This window comes from Arachis ipaensis, chromosome B4, assembly GCF_059453495.1.
Source record: "Arachis ipaensis isolate K30076 ecotype BB chromosome B4, ASM5945349v1, whole genome shotgun sequence".
Lineage (NCBI taxonomy): Eukaryota > Viridiplantae > Streptophyta > Magnoliopsida > Fabales > Fabaceae > Arachis > Arachis ipaensis.
Window position 1 is genome coordinate 29,086,513 of NC_142439.1, and position 19,425 is coordinate 29,105,937.

A 19,425-nucleotide genomic window follows, 5' to 3' on the forward strand; every position below is an offset into this window, starting at 1 on the left:
TTTCTATTTAATACTTTTATAAAAAGAAAAGTGAAAAATAATAAATATTTTATTTTCATTTTTTTTGTAAAATTATAAAAAATAAAATAAAAAAAAAAAAGGTTATCAATCGCAAATCAAGTCATATCTAAATTTCTTCATGCTATTATTTTAAAATATGCAATAAATGTAAAAAAGATAAAAAGACTGAATACTTAACAAAAATATACTATTCCTGTGTGGATACCTGGAGGGGAGCTCGACTTCTGGGAGTCGGCGCCGAGTTGTTATTTTCGGTGTCGATCTATAAGCCTTGAGAAAATCTGAGCTTTACGCCTGGAGAGATGTCCAATTGTGCAGAGTGCGAACAAGAAACAAAGGGAGAGTGTACCTGCAAAGGCACTCCGAAGCTTAAGTTAGTATTGAGAATTCAATCTGTCCCTTAGGATAGAAGATCATACCTTTTTATAAGTGGAATGAAACAGGTCAGTTATATTTCTGCTTTATTGTCTGAATTGAAGAGTAATAATAAGGTTTAATGAGTGATGATGTCTGGTCGGACGTTTTGATTCTATGATGTAGGCCGTTGAGCTCGGTTGTAACGCGTAACGTCGAACTATGCTGCATTTTGCCAAGTTATGACTCATAATGCCGAGTTATGACTTGATATTTGTAGCGGTCAGATCATAGCCCCAAGCTTAGCTTGGAAATGTGTTTAATGAAGCAGGTTGAGCTTATTAATGAAACATAAGTCGGTTATTGAGCGAGTAACTCGGCCAATTAGGTTAGGCCTTGTAGCCCCCTGTTCAAATTGCTTTATTAAAGAGTTAATGATGGCAAATGGTGGTGTGGGTAGGAGAGATACAGAATTAAATGCACGTGCGTGGTTCCAATGTCCCTGATTGATTGAGGGCAGTGGAATCGAAAGAGTTGGGTAAAGTGTATTTAATTAAAACACTTTTGTAATCCTGAAAGTTTTCACTTTGGCTCCCTTTCTCTTTCTTGTTTATCAGAGATGTTTTGAAGCAATATGAGTAAAAGAGGTATGCTCTAATTTCTTTGTTTTTCCTCCTGCATTTGTTTGCTTTTCTTCTTCTTCTTCTACATTTGTTGGTTGCTGATGGGTTTCGAAGAGGAGAAAAAAGAGAAGATTGATTGGTCATATGATTGGGTGAATGAGGACGTGAGGAGTCGTGCATTTCTGTTTCAAGATGAAGATGTTGTGAAGGAGATTGATAGTAGTAGGATTGTTAGGGTAGGTTCTGGGGTTCGGGTGGAGCTACTTCCTTGTTCTTCAGGTGACAGGATTTTCACAGAGGGGAGGGTTTTGAGCATTCTATATATATAGTAGTGTTTTGGAGAAATTGAGGGTGAAGCTGCCGTTTACGGACTTTAAGTGTCAGGTGTTGAAGCAGCTAAATTGTGCACCTTCCCAACTTTACCCTAATGGCTGGGCATTTCTTCGTAGTTTTGAAATTCTAATGGAATTTCTGGAGGAGAAACCGACAGTGGAGTTGTTCTTTTCATTATTTCAAGCCAAAGGGGTTTGGAAGGGGGTTGGGTGAACTTGAATAGTTCACCCCGATTTGCTGTTTTCAAACTTTACAAATTCTCCTTTAAAAATTTCAAGGAAATGTATGTGAAGGTTAGAAATGTTGAGGGAGAGTTTCCTTTTTATATGGATGAGCATTTCGGGGAGAAGTTTCCTGTCTGGTGGTGTTCGGAGCCTTAGAGTATTTTGGGTCTGGAGATTATAAATGCAAGGAATGAGTGCATCATAGAATACTTAATTGAAGCTGTTGATCGAAAAGAGCTAATCTCGGTGTTTGACTTGCTTCAGTGGGAGGATAATAGGGATGCCGTTATAGAGTATTTAGGTGAGGGTTTGAATTTTTTGTGTTATGAATGAGGTCGAGATATGTTGTAACTGTTTGTTTTGGCTTGTTTTCCAGGAGGAAACTATCCTGGAGTGTCTGCTGCGACTCTGAGGGCGTGAGTAAAAAGCAAAAATTTGGACAAGGAGGGCTCGTCCTCTAAGGTTGACAAAGCCGCTAGTGTTTTCGAGGTTAACCAGCCCAAGCCGAGGAGGAGAAAGGTTGTTCTGAAGAAGATGAAACATGATGTGGTTGATTTGTCTGATGAGTCCGAGGATATTCGAGACGAGGTTCCAACGGAGGAGCTTCAATGGTATTTTGAAAATCAAAAGAAGTTGCATGATGTGGCCGAGCAAAGTGATGGGTCGTCGCTGTGAGGGAAGGATTTTCCATATATGGTGGTGACAGACGAGGTGTGTCCGGGGCCGTCGGATGTCACATTGGCTGGTGAAGTCGGTGATGTGGCCATTGATAAATATATGCAGGTATGTATGTGATTTAGTTTTGTCAATTATGTTTTGGGTGGATATCTATGTATTAGTTGCTATGTCTCTGAAGGTTATTGGACTTCGGCTTGCGAGCTTGGGGCGCAGCCAAGAGAAAAAAACATCGGCAAGTTGCCGAGCAGAAGCTAGATGTGAATTTGGAGGAACAGTTGAATTTGAAGAATGCTAGGGTTACAGAACTGGAGAGTAAATTATCTGAGATTGAGAAAGAGCTAAAGTTGACCAAGGAAAATTATGCAAAGGAAGTGGAGGATGTGAGAAAGAAAGAGGCTGATCTCTCGAGTATGAGTACTCGGATGGTAGAGTTGACTGCTAAGTTGAAAAATACAGAGAAGAGCAAGGAGACAGCAATCTTGGATTCTTTTATTGAAGGGTTTGAGCGAGCTTCTCTTCAAGCCAGGTTCCTAGCTCCTAACGTGGATTTTGGTCTGATGGATCCGGGCAAAATTGTTCGGGATGGAGCCATGATTGAGGATGATGGTGCTGAAGAGGAGGGAGGTGAAAATGTTGGGCAGTAACCCTAGTTTCATACATCTGTATGTTTTTGTTTAAACTTTGTAATAGTGGTTTGGTAAAAATTGTTTGCTCTTAGAATGAGCACTTTGACTGTTTATATTTTGGATGTTTTTGCTGCCAGTTTGAAGTGGGCAGTTTATTTTTCATATGGTAAAATGTTGTGTTGCATCTTTCGATTTATAAGTAGGATTATTTGCGAGGTACCCTGTAATAGGTGTAGGATAGGATATGTCAAATAAAGTAGATGCAAGTTGGGTACAGTGAGTTTGTTTTCGAGCTTGCTTTGTCTGTTGATCGATTTGATGGGTTAGGTTCGGCCAATTTAAGTTGATGGGTAAATACCAAGTAGGCTGTGTATGAATAGTTATTGGATATTTGTTTAATTGGCATAGTCCGAATGATCGGACTCGGACTATAGATCTCCTATCTGGTAAAGTCTGATTAGTCGGATTCGGAGTATTGGTAGTCTATTTGGTTAAATCTGAATGATCATCTGTTTGTTTGATCATTACGTCCGAATTGAACAGAGCTCGGCTGTTCGTTTGGTCGGTGAAGTCCGAATAGAACAGAGCTCGGCTGTTTATTTGACTGGTGAAGTCTGAATAGTCGGATTCGAAATAGAGTTTGGCAGGATAATAGTATAAATTCGGAGATAAGAAAAAGTACTTAATATGATAATTAATCTGATGAAAATAGGAAACTTATATATGTTAACAAACCTTTGGTTACAAAGGTGTAGGCAGGCAAGCCTCGTTAAAACCTCTCCAAGCAAAACCCGTTTTGGACAAAATCTTAGTAGTAGAAAAAAGAGTACTCGCCTGTCCCTGGCTTTTAACTGTAATATAACTTTAAAGATAATACATTCCAAGTGTTAGGCAAATCATTACCATCTAAGGTTTGTAATTGGTAAGCTCCATTGCCGATGACTTTTATGATTCGGTAAGGGCCCTCCCAGTTAGCTGCTAGTTTGCCATGGCTTGATGGTTTTCTGGCCTGTTCAGTTCTTCTGAGCACAAGGTCCTTTACTTGAAAAGACCTTGGGTGATGTCTTTGATTATATCGCCGAGCTATGCGTTGTTGCATAGCTAGGTGTTTGATTGCTATGGAAGATCTGACTTCTTCAAGGAGGTCCAACTCGGATTGCCGAGCTGCGTCTTTTGTAGTATGGTCGTCCATTTCAATGCGCAGTGAGGATTGAGAGATCTTCACGGGTATCATTGCGTCAGAATCGTAGACTAGCCGGAAAGGTGTTTCCTTTGTTGTTGAGTGGATGGTATTGTATCCCCATATGATCTTGGGGATGAGTTCAGCCCAAAGCCCTCTGACTTCGTCAAGTTTCTTCCTTAAGGCATGTAAGATGGACCTTATTCGCGGCCTCTGCTAACCCGTTTGTTTGTGGGTGCTCTACAGATGAAAAATGCTGGTTGACCTTTAGATTATGTAAAAAGGAGATGAATTTTTTATCGACAAACTGGCGTCCATTATCAGTGATAATGTGCCAAGGTATGACGAATCGACAGATAATATGCTTCTATAAAAAGGAGATCATTTGTTGTGAGGCGATCTTTGCTAAGGATTGTGCCTCTATCCATTTTGAGAAGTAATCAATTGCTACTATTAAAAGTTTTACCTGGCCGGCCGCTAGGGGGAAAGGGCCGAAGATGTCGAGCCCCCATTGGTTGAACGGCCAGCATACCTCGGAACAGTGTAGTAGTTCGGCTGGAAGGTGGGTGATCGGACTGTGTTTCTGGTAGTTGTCACAGCTTTTGACTTTTGTTTTACAATCTTGTTGCAACGTCGGCCAAAAATTTATGAGTGATGATGTCTGAATTAAAGAGTAATAATAAAGTTTAATGAGTGATGATGTCTGGTCGGACGTTTTGATTCTAGGATGTAGACCGTTGAGCTCAGTTGTAACGCGTAACGCCGAACTATGCTGCATTTTGCCGAGTTATGACTCATAATGGCGAGTTATGACTTGATATTTGTAGCGGTCGGATCACATACTAAAGAATTTAAAATGAATAAAAATTACATACTAAAGATCTATAAATATCAAAGTATATATTTTAGAAATTATTTAGAACAAAAATGTCATGCTATTAATAAAAATTTAATATTAACGAATCTTTGATGCATATTTTTATTAATTTCAAATTCTGCCATGTATACTTTTATTTATTGTAAGAAAGAAATTACAAGGTCTGAATAGGAGAAGGTGGGACCCAGTTTTGAATTGGAAAACAATTCCAGCCTCCTTCTTTGGAGTGAGAGAGAGTGAAATGCTTAGGAAGCCAAGTTTCTCCTTTTGTGATCCTTTCTCTTGAAAGCTCCCTTTGCCTTTCCTCCACAGATTTCTTTGCTTCTGTTGCTTTTTCCCACTCTTTGTTCATGATTGCTTCGCTTACTTCACTCCATACAACTGCTGATTCGCTTCCCCACACACACTGAACAACATGGTTTAATTATTTGTTAGTGTAGTAATTATCCCTGAATTGTGAATATCATAATACCCCTTTAATGTTTACCATGTTAGTAAGTCATTTAAGTACTCAACCATTTAATTAAAAACTCAAGTGCACTTAACTTCACGTAAAATTAATAATTGAAAATTATTAGATGATAATTTAGTCAAATCAGACAAATCATTTAACGATTCTTATCTATCAACTTCACATGAAGTTAACTGCACCTGAGTTTTTACCAACAATTTATTAAGAAAAAGAAAAAAATACCAAGTCTTTTAACAATTTTAAGATAGACTTATAAATAAAAGTACCAAATAAATTTTGAAAGAATTACAATACTAGACATGTTTTATCTTTCTGTTAGTTTCTTATTTCATTCCCATTATATAATATTTTTTTAGGCCTAAAATTTATTGAAAAATCTTTTTATTATATTCTTATATTTGAATTATAGGAATTATAGGATATACAAATAGGTTATATAATTATGTACAAAACTGATAAATAGATCTTTACTATAATAACCTCAGAGTCCTTCACAACAGGAGTTTGGAGCCCCGAAATGACTTCTTTTGCATCATATATCACTCTCACTTCTCCATTATTTGTATCCTTCGCTGTCACAATACTGCATAGCACAAGGCATAAGTTTAAGAAGGTAAGGAAAAAAAATCAATTTAATTAGCACAAATTATGACAATAGAACATTTGATGATCAAGATCATTGATTTCTAGACTTCTAGTATATATAAATTTGGTTTTGTCGCAGTATTTTTTAATTTGGCAAATTATGTATAAATAGGTGAATTCTAATATAATTATGTTATGGTAACTACTCAAATGCTGTAAAAATTAAAGTCACATTTTTTTTTACATTTTGGTAACACATTTTTTAAGCAGCACTTTCTAAAAAGCACTAATTTAAATTTAGCAATACATTTTGAGATATTATAACCATCGTAACGTAGTTTTATTAGAATGATCAATATAAATATATACACCAAAAACTTCAAAAACAGATGCTTTACATATACATACCTATCCCAATTACCATTAATTTCATATAGAATCTTCGTTGATATTGAATCAATGATCTTCCCCTTTATTGATTTCCGGCTTGCCCGGAATCCGAACAGAGTGTGGCTTGTGTAGCATAACTCTGCCTCAATGGCAGATTCCGGGCACCGGATATGGACATTGCCGACCCAATCACAGCTAGGAACTGGAAGAAACCTGATCATGAGATAAGGAGCATTCATTTCATATGTCTCTCCATGATTGTGGAGCTTCAATTCTCTTTTACCATGCACTTGACCTTCCACTGCGGCACCTGATTCAAGAATTGAGTAATACCATGAAGCATGTTAACATAGTACATTGATGTGGATTAACTTGCTTAGCAGATTTTTTTTTTTCTTTCTAATTCAATATATTTTTTATTTTCACACATTTTAATGTAATATTTAAGAAATATTTATATTTTTGTCCTTTACCAAATTCCAAATAAAGTAAACATTAAAATACTAATACAATAACTTGTAATTAATTAATTAATGCACAAATAATATATATTATGAATTACCATTGAACTTTGGAACAACATAACTACACCATATTGTTTCTATCTTTTCCTTCTCATTTGTTGCATGAAGTGCAGTCACCGGAGGGTGGTGAGAAACCTGCACACAATGACAATAATCCACATAAAAATTCATTATTCATACCATTTTGGCCAAGATCACAGTTAAAGATATATATATATATATATATATATATATATATATATATATATGTAGACCTGTTCTAGCAAGACATTAAGATTTGGTGTGGAAACATGGTGTGTCTCTCCAAGAATGGGATTGTAAGGAGCAACTCCAAAAATGACAGGGCGTCTTGTAGAAATGCTCCATGCTACAACTGATATGAACCTATCAACTGGACTTTCTCCATTGTTGCATCTGCTTAGCATGTCACAACCACCACAATATACCTCTTCACCATAGCATTGGAGTTGTGACTTTGGCATGTTGAACTCTGCTGGCAGCTGCAAACAATTTTATCTTTGCATTATCCAAAAATGCTATGCGTATATAAAAAATCAGATATCAAATTAATAGTTATGTATTCGTTTATAAATATTAAGTATACAAAAACGTTATATATATTTTGTATTTCACCATTTATTTTATATGGCAAAAATAATATGTATACATAAAAAATCAGTTATTATATATTTGTATATAAATATATATAGAATTTATTTTATTTTTAATATGTTTTTTGTATTTTTAATATATATTTTATACAAATTGTTGATTCAATATTGGATATAAGAAATTGTTGTATTAATTATTTTTTGTTTATTTAGGTAAAATATTTTATTGACTAAATTAAATAAGAAATTTTAAAATTAAAATTAGCAAAAACTAAACTTACAAAAAATATTAACTACAACATATTTCAAATCATTAGAGTTATGTCTAATATAAAGACTAATATAGAACATCATCACTCACAAATAAATATAAATGCGAAAAAGAACTTGCCTGAAAGCGAGTAAGATCAGATCCTGGCCGCACATTCTTAAATAGACTCAGTATTCGTTTCATAAGATTTGGAGCTCTATAATCAGAATCACCATCCGATTCTTTCTCCAACGAGAATGGCTTTGTCAGCACAATGTTTTTGTCCTGCCACCGCATCACCCAAAACAGTTTTTACATTTAATTCCAATTAAATTTCAATATTGATTACTCTCTGCTACAATGATATTGATACTTGATAGCAACAACTATGTACTACTAGTCTACTCTGCTAAGGGATTAGGTAGCTTAATTTTTTCAAAAAATTTATACATCTTAATTACTTTATGTCCCTAAATCTTAATAAAATCACTTTTATTCATCCTATTAAAAATTACAGTTACCTCAATTTTAGATCAAAGAAACAAGAAATAAATACAGAAAACCGTCAAAATTTTAATTAGTATTCCAATATATCTTAAAATTTGCAATGGAAAAATAAATTCTGATTTGAAAAAAAAAAAAAACCCTCAGAATTAAAAGAATCCTAATCAATAACTCTTGACCATAAATATTACCCATGCTTTGACAGTTCCAATCTTCCACACATACTCTGAAAGAAATTGGACAGAGATAGTATTGCATGACATGTGCTCTAATCTAACCAGTGTTGGTTGTGGGTACATTTCAAGTATTATCTCTATGATAAAGATGCTCGGTGTATTCACAACCAATCAAGTAATCAATTACATGATATGTGAATATTGCAAATTAAAGTTCAAAGTATTTTTGAACATCAAATTCAATTATTGTTAAATGAGGATAAAAATAAGATATATATTCTATCTTCTACCTAAAAATTTTAGTTAACCAAAATAAGTATTCTAAGAAGGAAAAGTTTAGGGCCAGCAAATTTGTTAAAATTTGGCCAGCACTTAGCCAGCAAAATAAAAATGAGTGATTTTCCACCATTAGATGAAATCTCATACCATTAAATACACTATTGATAGCTAATTGATGGCTACAACTCATAAAATATGCTGGCCCCTAGCACTCCTCTTCTAAGAAATGAAAAGAAAAGTAATTAATACTATATGAAAATAAGAGTTTCTAAGATCAATTTCATTATATCTTGTATTAAGAGTAATTTTGATATTTATTGTTCTTTTGAGTATTTTTTAAATTTGGATTTAGTTAACATGTATTTTTAGAATACATGAAAAGATTATCAATAATGAAAAGATTTAAATTTTATCTTTTAATAAAGACAAATAAATACATTAAAAAGTTAATTTTTTTTATATTTTTAATAAAAAAAGTTTCAATTTATAATCGTACGAAATAGCAAAATTCATTTAAGTTTTTATGCTTCTTTAACATGAGTCATTGACGGTTAATTACTGTGTTATTTATTTAGTAACGAAATATATAGCAATTGATATTCCAAGAGAAGATTAAAATTATTCTTGCTAAATCTATAAGAACGAGAAAAACCGTGTATGGTACCAATTACCAAATGCATAAACTAAGTGAGATAAGCAAGAGTTTTTTCTTATACATTTCATATATTTTTTGTATGGGTATATATTTGTTCCATTAAAAATTATATACAAGTACTTTTTCGATTCCAATTATTTTTATTAACATGATGTTTGTTTGTGTCATTTTTATCAAATTATTATTATTATTATTATTATTATTATTATTATTATTATTATTATTATCTTTTTATAAGGTTTTTTTTTTGCCTAATTTATTTTTTAAGATTTTTTTGACACTTAATCTTTTTAGTATACTTTTAGTAGAATTATTTTTTCTCATTTTATCTTTTGTCTCTAAGTCAGCCAATATATACACCCCATTCTCTGTGATTATGTATAATACAAATAACATTTTCTTTGTCCTTTCATTCATATTCACAATTCACAAAGAGTAGTTATATATTTAATTATTGATAACTCAGACACTCACAAGTACAAATCAAGCACTCAATTAATCTATCTATTATCTATTATATTTCTCTAATTTTATTATCTATTATATCTCTCTAATTTTAAAGTCAAAATGTACCACATGTCATTTTCTCATTACAATTGAAATCAAATCTTTTCCTCAAAAATTAAAGAACTCTCCCCTCTTCTCTCTTCCTTTCTCTATCTCTCTCATTTCTTCATTCACTCTATCTCTTTTATATATCATTGTCAATGACTAATTACGAATTCAACAATCAAAATATACAACATAACATTCTCTATTTGTATTTAAATTAAATTAAAATTAAAATCTATTTCTATTATATCTATTATATATCTCTAATTTTAAAACCAAAATGTGCCACATGTCACTTTCTCATTGCAATTGAAATCAAATCTTTCCTTTCAAAATTAAGGAACTCTCCCCTCTTTTCTCTTTCTTTCTCTATCTCTCTTATATATCATTGTCAAGACTAATTACGAATTTGACAATCAAAATATACAACAAAACATTCTCTATTTATATTTAAATTAAATTAAAATTAAAACTGAAATACTAAAATTGAAATATAACTATATTATATATTATATTTATATATTACTAACTAATTTAATAACTAAAATGTGTCACATGACACCCTCTTATTAAAATTTAGAGAAAATATTTTCCTCTAAAATTAGTAAACATCCTTCTTATATTTTCTTATCTACCTCTCTCTTTTTTTCTATTTCTCTTTATCCTTCCCACTCTATATATAATTTATAATTTATATTTTATATTAGTAATTTGACAAATCAAAATGTGTCACCAGATATTTCATTATAATTAAAATAAAAAATTTTCTTAGCTTCCAAAATTAACAAACTCCCTCTCTCATTCTTCTTCTTTATCTTTCTCTCTCATTTCTCTCATTCTTTATTTTTCTCTACCTTTATGTTCTATAAAAATAAAATTAACAACATAATATAATTTAATTAAAAATATTAGTATATACATATTTTTTATTTAATTTTAAATTTTTATTGCTTATCTTTTTAATATATATTTTCACTTCTTTTCTTTTAAATATTTATTACATATAATTTAAAAAAAATACTAATGTTGTGATTAAAAGTTAAAATTAAGATTCAATTGTTTTAAAAAAATAAGTTAATTTTATGACTATCAATATAAATTTTTTATGTTAATATCTAATTATATTTTTATATATATAAAAAAATATTATTTTTAAATAACAAGTATAAAAATTAATTATTTTTATTTGTACAATAAACTTAATATCTAATTAAATATAAAAATATACACGTTAAATTCTTTCAAATTTTAGATAACAAATATTAAAATTAAGTAAAAAAAATTAAACTCTTTCATTTGAAAATAATAACTAAAAAAATTTATTATTTAATTTTGTTTAAGACTCTGATCTTCTTAGCCAATGAAAACTTTTGTCCCTTACGACTATTTTATAAAAATAGTTTAATGCTATAAATTTTTTATATCATAATCTATAATACCAAAATCGACGTAATTTTAAAAGATTTATATTCCCGTAATAATGTTACTAGTAAAAATACTAGTTGGGTCTATTCTTCAAAGAAAAATTCAATCACCTTAATTGTTCTGTCTCTCTCTTGTGTTTATTTTGGAATACTAATCAATACAATGTGAAATTGTCAAAATAGTTTTTTCATTAAAAGATTCACATTATTATTTATAGAAATATAATCTAATGGTATGCATATATTAAAAATCTCACATAGATTTTCAACTTACCACTGTTAAATTAGATTTTGAAGTTTGCTATTCAGTATTCATAAATTAAAAAGTGATTTTGGCTTACGTTCCACTTAAAGTAGATTAGAAAGATTGTTAGCTAGATAATTTTTACTTGTTCATTGTTGGCGGGTCTCCATCAAGTGAGGCCCACAAATTTTATAAAAATATTAAAAATAAATAAATAAATAAAGAAAGTGGCACGGACCACGGGAGAGAGAAAAGAGAAGCTTTATTCTTTAAATGAAAAGAAAGAATCGAAGTCCTGCTTCGGCGACGAAGAGAAGAAAGAAATTTGGAGGAGGATAAGTCATTTTTTATTTAATTGAATCGGTAAATTTATTTTATTTTTTTATAAAATTTTAGTATGTTATTTCAAGTATAAAGATAAATATTAGGATATAATTTATTAGTTGTATTGTCTTTTTTTTGTCTGATTTGAGATACTCATTTTGTGAAGAATTTATGTTAATTTCATCAGTTTTTGTGATATTCTAGTGTTATTAGGAAGACTGTTTGTATACCCATTATTCTGATAGTGGAAATTTTTTATGAAATAGGTCCCGTGGGTTTTTTGTCCCTCTTTTGGAGATTTTTCCACGTTAAAATTTTGGTATCTGATTATTTAATTTCTACCATTATATTTGTTGTTTGGAGTATCTTTGGTATTGCCTATTTAATCGCACAAATTGTGGAAAATTTATTTTTGGTGCTTCAGCTATTAGACAGGTTCTTGTTTGAACCTTTGTTGAGTTTTCCCAACAAAATGGTATCTAGAGCTTTGGTTATTTATTTCTGTGCTGATTAAATAGAGGAAAATATTCATAGACCGAATATGGTCAAATTGAATTCCCAAAACTATTCAATTTGAAAGACCCTCATGGAAGATAGGTTGTATAGCAAGAACTTGTATGATCTTGTGGAGGGGGATAAATCCAAAGGTACTAAATTTGATGCTGAATGGAAAAAGCTGAATCCGAAGGCAGTTGCTTTGATTAGGCAATGGCTTGATCTTAGTGTGTATCCACATGTTGACACTGAAACGAATGCCGAGAAGATGTGGAACAAATTGAAGGAGTTATATGAGAGGAAGAATGTGCAAAACAAAACATTCTTGATTAGAAATCTTGTCAATATGAAGTATATTGAAGGTAAATCAATGTTGGAGTACTTGAGCATTTTTTAGGAGACGGTGAACCAACTAACAAATAATGAAATCACTTTGAATAATGAGTTGCAAGCGTTGTTGTTGTTGAGCTCTTTGCCTAATAGTTGGGAAGTTCTGGTTGTGACACTGACTATCTCAGCTCCAAATAGAAAGTTGACGTTAGCAATGGTTAAAGAGAGCATGCTGAATGAAGAAGCCAAAAGAAGAGAGCAAGGTTTGGCTAATGCCTCCTCCAAGTCAGAAGCACTTGTTTCAGAGTCACGAGGGAGAAGTCAAAGTAGAACATCTCACAGTTCTGATAGGTCAGAGAGTCGAAGCAAGTTAAGAGGAAAGTACAAGTCAAGAAAGGAGTTCATTTGTCACCATTGTGGCAAGCCGTGGCATATCAAGAGGTGTTGTAGGTTCTTGAAAAGAGAACAACCAAGGAGAAGAAATGAAGACAAAGATAAAGATAGTGATAAAGAAACTGCTGTTATTGTTTATGAAGATGTTCTTATCACATATGATGAAAATTATGTGAATCTTGTCTGTGATGATTCCACTTGGATTATGGACTCTGGTGCCTCATGTCATGTCACTCCGAAACGTGAATTTTTCACTTCTTATACTGCTAGAAATTTTGGCAAGATCAAATTGGGAGATAAAGGAGTGTGTGATATCATTAGTGTGGGGTGATTTGTGGCTTGAAACCAACATGAGATGCAAGTTGCAGTTGAAAAATGTTAGGCATGCGCCAGATATGCGGTTCAATCTCATTTTAGTGAAGGCATTGAATCAAGAGGAGAATTGTACTTCCTTTGGTAGTGAAAAATGCAAGATTACCAAAGGGGCTCTCATTGTTGCTAGAAAAAATAATAGTCCTCTCTACCGGTTGCAAGCAAAGTTGTGCAAAGAAGATGTGAATGTAGCTGATGATTCATCTTCTGATTTGTGGCATATACGTCTTGGTCACTTGAATAAGAAAGGACTAAGCGTCTTAGTCAAAAAGCACTCACTTCCCGTGAAAAGTACAAATTTAAATACTTGTACTTATTGTTTTGTAGGAAAGCATGCTAGAGTATCATTTCATAATTATGGACCTCATAGGAGATCACATGTTCTAGATTTAGTTCACGCTGATGTTTGCATTATGGATGCTAAGACACTAGGTGGTGCATCATATTTAGTTACTTTTATTGATGATTATTCTCGAAAAGTGTGGACTTTTGTTTTGAAATTTAAAGCCCATGTGCTCGGTATCTTTAAACACTTTCATGCAAGTGTTGAAAGAGAAACAGAAAGAAAATTGAAATATGTTCGAGCAGATAATGATGGTGAATACAGGGGTCTGTTTGAAGAGTATTGTAAAGGACATGGGATCAAGTTTGAGAAGACGGTTCCTAAGACTCCTCAACATAATGAAGTTGTAGAGAGAATGAATCGCACTATCAATGATAGAGTCAAATGTATGCTATCTCATGCAAAGTTGCCTAAATCCTTTTGGGATGAAGCGATGAGAACTGTAGTATATTTGATCAACATTTCTCCTTCAGTTCCACTAAATGGTGATGTTCTAGAAAAAGTTTGGAGAGAAAAAAATGTCTCCTATAGTCACTTGCGAGTGTTCGGCTGCAGGGCTTTTGTTCACATTCCAAGAGATGAAAGGTCTAAACTTTATGAAAAGTCAAAGAAGTGTATCATCATGGGTTATGGTCATGAAGACTTTGGTTACAGATTATGGGATCCTGTGAGCAAGAAGATAATTAGAAGCCGAGATGTGATTTTTTCTTGAAGACCTTGAGAAGACAAATAAGCCAACAATAACTGTTAGACGTTCTGCTGATGATGAACCTAGTCCTTCCACTAGACCTCCTGTTAATGGGGGAGATGTACAAGTTGATAATGATGGTGATGATTTGCATGATGAACCTACACCTCAACCTGAGGTGCCAGATATAGAAATTTCACCTGAACCACCAGTTGAGCCTGAATTGAGAAGATCTACTAGAGAGCATCGTCCTTCTCAAAAATACTTTCCTCATGAGTATGTGATGAACATTGAGACTAGGGAGCCAGAGAGCTACCAGGAAGCTATGTCTGATGAGCATAAGGAAGATTGGTTGAAGGCCATGCAAGAAGAAATGAAATTCTTGCATGAGAATCATACATTTGAATTGGTGATGCTATCGAAGGGTAAGAGAGCATTCAAGAATAAATGGGTGTTCAAATTGAAAGCAGATGAAAATGTCTCACGGCCAAGGTACAAAGCTCGATTAGTTGTGAAAGGCTTTGAGCAAAAGAAAGGTATTGATTTTGAGGAGATTTTCTCTCTAGTTGTGAAGATGTCCTCCTATTCGAGTTGTGCTTGGATTGACGGCTAGCTTGAATTTAGAGGTTGAGCAACTTGATATGAAGACTGCATTCCTTCACGGTGACATAGATAAAAAAATTTATATGGAGCAACTAGAGGGTTTTGAGGTTAAAGAAAAAGAGCATCTTGTATGCAAGTTGAAGAAGAGCTTATATCGGTTGAAGCAAGCACCAAGGCAGTAGTACACGAAGTTTGATTCCTTCATGGAAGGTCATGGGTATAGTAAGTCTTCTTCTGATCATTGTGTGTATGTTAAGAAATTCTTTGATGGTGATTTTATAATTCTCTTGCTTTATGTTGATGACATGTTGATTGTTGGTCATGACACTAAGAAGATTGAAAATTTTAAGAAAGACTTGAACAGATCCTTTGCTATGAAAGATTTGGGTCCTGCAAAAAAAATCCTTGGCATGAGTATCACTCGTGACAGGAAGAATGGAAAACTGTGGTTGTCACAGCAGAAGTATATTGAGAAGGTTTTAGAGAAGTTTAGCATGAGTAATTCCAAACCTGTTAGTACTCCACTTGCTAGTCATTGCAAGCCAAGTTCACAGCAATGTCCTACAAGTGAGAAAGAAAAAGCAGAAATGAAGAAGATTCCATATGCATCTGCGGTTGGCAGTTTGATGTATGCTATGGTTTGCACTAGGCCAGATATTGCTCATGTCATTGGAGTTGTTAGTTGATTTCTGTCTAATCCTGGCAAGGAACTCTGGCAAGCAGTGAAGTGAATTCTCAGATACCTTAATGGTACTTCTAGAGCTTGTTTATGCTTTGGAAGTGGCCAACCTCTATTGGATGGTTACACAGATACAGATATGGCTGGGGATCTTTATTCAAGAAAGTCTACTTCTGGTTATATGATGACTTTTGCAGGGAGAGCTGTGTCGTGGCAATCTCGACTTCAGAAATGTGTTGCTTTGTCTACTACAGAGGCAGAATACATTGCTGTTGTTGAATCTTCTAAGGAACTCTTATGGAAGAAGAAATTTCTACAAGAGTTAGGCATCAATCAAGAGAAGTTTGTGTTATTTTGTGACAGTCAGAGTGCTATCCATCTCAGTAAGAATCCTACGTTTCATTCCAGATCGAAGCACATAGAGGTGAGGTATCATTGGATACGACAAGTGCTTGAGATGAAGTCATATGCACTTGAGAAGATTCATACTGATGATAATGGTTCAGATATGATTACTAAGTTTACCTACAATGAAATTTGATTCCTACAAAGAGAAGGCGGGCTTGATGGAGCAACCTATCTCCACTTGAGTTGGTGAGAGGGAGATTTGTTAGTGGGTCCCAACCAAGTGGGGCCCACAAATATTTTAAAAATTTTAAAAATTAAAAGATAAATAAATAAAGAAAGAAAGTGGCACAGGCCACGGGAGAGAGAAAAGAGAAGCTTCATTCTTTGAATGAAAAGAAAGAAACGAAGCCTTGCTTCGGCGGCGGAGAGAAGAAGGAAATTTGGGGGAAAAGGACAAGTCATTTTTATCCAATTGAATTGGTAAACTTGCTTCATTTCTTATGAAATTTTAGTATGTTATTCCTGGTGTAGAGATGAACATTAGGATATAACTTGCTAGTTGTATTGCTTTCTCTTTTGTCTGATTTGAAATACCCACTTTGTGGAGGATTTATGTTGATTCCACCAGTTTTAATGATGTATTTTGTTGATTATTGAGATGCCTTAGTGTCACTAGAAAGACTGTTTGTATACTCATTATTCTGATAGTAGAAGATTTTTTTGAATTAAGTCCCGTGGGTTTTTTATCCCTCTTTTGGAGATTTTTCCACGTTAAAATTCTGGTGCCTGATTATTTAATTTCTGCCACTATATTTGCTGTTTGGAGTATTTTTGGTATTGCCTATTTAATCGCACAAGTTACGAAAAAATTATTTTTGATGCTTCTGCTATTAGACAGGTTCTTATTTAAATCTTTGTTGAGTTTTCCCAACACTCATAATTATTTTTAATGATGATTATATGAATATTAGATCTCAAAAAAATGACACTAAAAAAATATTACTAAAAATAAGTTAAATAATGGAGTTCAAAATATATATAATTTAAATTAAACTTGCTGTTTATTAGATTGCTAATAAAAGTTAACCGCTAACTTAAAAAGTGATTCAACGAGCTATAATTTAAATAATATACAATAAATTATAATTTATATGGTATAATTTTTTTATATTCATCTAAAGATTAAAGATCATAAATTCAAATCTCATTCCTAATTCTTAAAAAAAAAAATTATTAATTGGTTAAAAAACTTTTGAAAAATCACTAAAAAAAAAAGGGGCGTATAAGTTTGACTCTTTAAAAGGGCAAAATTGGAACAAGGACGAGTACCAATGCACGTGGGTGCATTTAAATGTGTTTGTTTTCTGTTTTATGTTCGTATTTGGCATTGGGTCTAATTTTGCCATTTGGCTATATTGTGTTGTGAGGGTATATGTTATAGAAATCATAAAAACATCTTATTAAAAATTATTAAAATAAATTATATTTTTTTTCTATATTTTTAATATATTAAAAAATTTTAATTTTAATGTACTGTCAGTATAAAATAATTTTATACGTGTATTTAATTATTTATCGTAACGTCAATAATAATAACTATTTTTTATATTAACAGTATAAATAATTATCTAGAAAAACAGATATAGTAAAATAATTATGTAAAATATTTTAAATTTTTAATATATTAAAATTAAATTTTTATTATTATGCTCTTAAATATATTTTTAGAGTATAAGATAGTTAAATCCTTTTGTATTATTAATTTATTATAGATATTTAGAAGAATGTAGGGGATGTGTATTGAGTAACCCCACGGTCACATTATTAGGCGTAGGAAGAAGAGGTAAAGTTGATTTTGGTCTTTTTTCATACTTTATTTGTATTGTTTCTGGAGCACAGAAATCTCCTTCATTTTTGGATATAAAAGAAAAAAAATAAAGAGTTCCCTTAAAGCTTGATATATGATCTTAATATTAGACACCAAAAATATTATTATTTTCATCATTTTTCTTAACCCTCTAATAATAAATTTTCGGCTTTCGGCATTTCAATAATGATATCTTGTCGTCCTAATACATTCTAACTTCTAAGGCATTTCTTTAGAAAAGAGGCGGCAATGATGTAATGAAATTAGTGAGTACACATAACGACAGAAAAATGATTGCAAGAACATATTGATCCTAGATGAAAACAAAAAAAAAAAAAATCTTGACTTATGCTATCTTATTTTTTAAATTAAAAAAAACACAAGTTTATCAATCATGAAGGTATGGGCACACGCATGTATATATCTACAAGAATTTAAGGATAGACAATCTTTGTTCTTCTCATCATAATCTTCCTAACAATGTTCTATACTTTTTACACGAACTTGGCACAAAAAAGAAAAAGAAAAATCAGAAACACTTTGTTCAAATATATTTGTTAATTAATTCTGGGCTCCATTATATATATACACACACACAAAGAAATCAAGTTTATAAAGGGGCAAGGAAATTGAAGGTGCAGAGAGATATTATTAAAGAGAAGAAGCTAAGGTACGCACCATAATTGAAATTGGTAGAAGTAGTTGTGATGACGAAAAAAATCAACAGTAACAATATTGGTGCTGCTTCAATTTGATAAGAGTTCGTTGGAAGTTGATAATAAATAAATTGGGAACCCTTTGTATAGTTTAGCTTTTTTTGCTACAAAGGATTTTGTGTAGACATCATATAAGTGCAAACTGAGAGAGAGATTTCTTGCTTTATATAGCAAGAATATTCCCTCTTCACCGCCTTGCATTTATTTGTCATTGTCGGGTAAGTAAATAATATAGTGAGATTTTTATTTCTTTTCAAGATTTTTATTTCTTTAAATATTAAATTAAATGGATATATTTTAATTGCTAAAAAATTCACGTCAAAATACATTAATTCTTATCAACTTTTGTTTAAGATTAGTCCTTGAAAAAATTAGCTTTTCAACATGTAAATATTTATCTTCTAAAAAAATAGTTTTCAATTAAATTATGTTGAATCAATCAAATCAAAATCAGATTTTTTATTTTTTTTTTATAAATTCTTTCTATAAATAAAATTAATTATTATATTTTTTAATTTAATTTAATTTTAAGAATTTTATGATTAATTTCTTTTATTTTAAGTGAGTATTTTTTATTTTTTAGATAAAACTATTTTTGTAATTTTTCTATAAAAAAGATGATTTTCTATGTATTTGAGATGACATAAATTCAAACACTTCAAGTTAGTATTAGAGCTAAATTTTC

At 31.9% G+C, this 19,425-nt stretch overlaps 2 protein-coding genes across 2 annotated transcripts; both read right to left on the reverse strand.

Annotated features, from left to right (window-relative positions):
• Positions 1-3,018: 3,018 nt before the first annotated feature.
• On the reverse strand, positions 3,019-4,093 carry LOC148567038 (uncharacterized). Its single transcript, XM_088484515.1, has 2 exons — positions 3,763-4,093; positions 3,019-3,080 (listed from the first exon to the last, which is right to left on the reverse strand). Exons 1-2 carry the CDS (start codon positions 4,091-4,093, stop codon positions 3,019-3,021), a joined length of 393 nt encoding a protein of 130 aa, XP_088340641.1.
• An 891-nt stretch (positions 4,094-4,984) lies between these two features.
• On the reverse strand, positions 4,985-18,879 carry LOC107637698 (oxysterol-binding protein-related protein 4C). The gene is made up of 7 exons (XM_088485783.1): positions 18,703-18,879; positions 7,890-8,033; positions 7,142-7,387; positions 6,926-7,022; positions 6,382-6,673; positions 5,869-5,971; positions 4,985-5,322 (listed from the first exon to the last, which is right to left on the reverse strand). Exons 1-7 carry the CDS (start codon positions 18,703-18,705, stop codon positions 5,071-5,073), a joined length of 1,137 nt encoding a protein of 378 aa, XP_088341909.1. The 5' UTR covers positions 18,706-18,879; the 3' UTR covers positions 4,985-5,070.
• Positions 18,880-19,425: the final 546 nt, after the last annotated feature.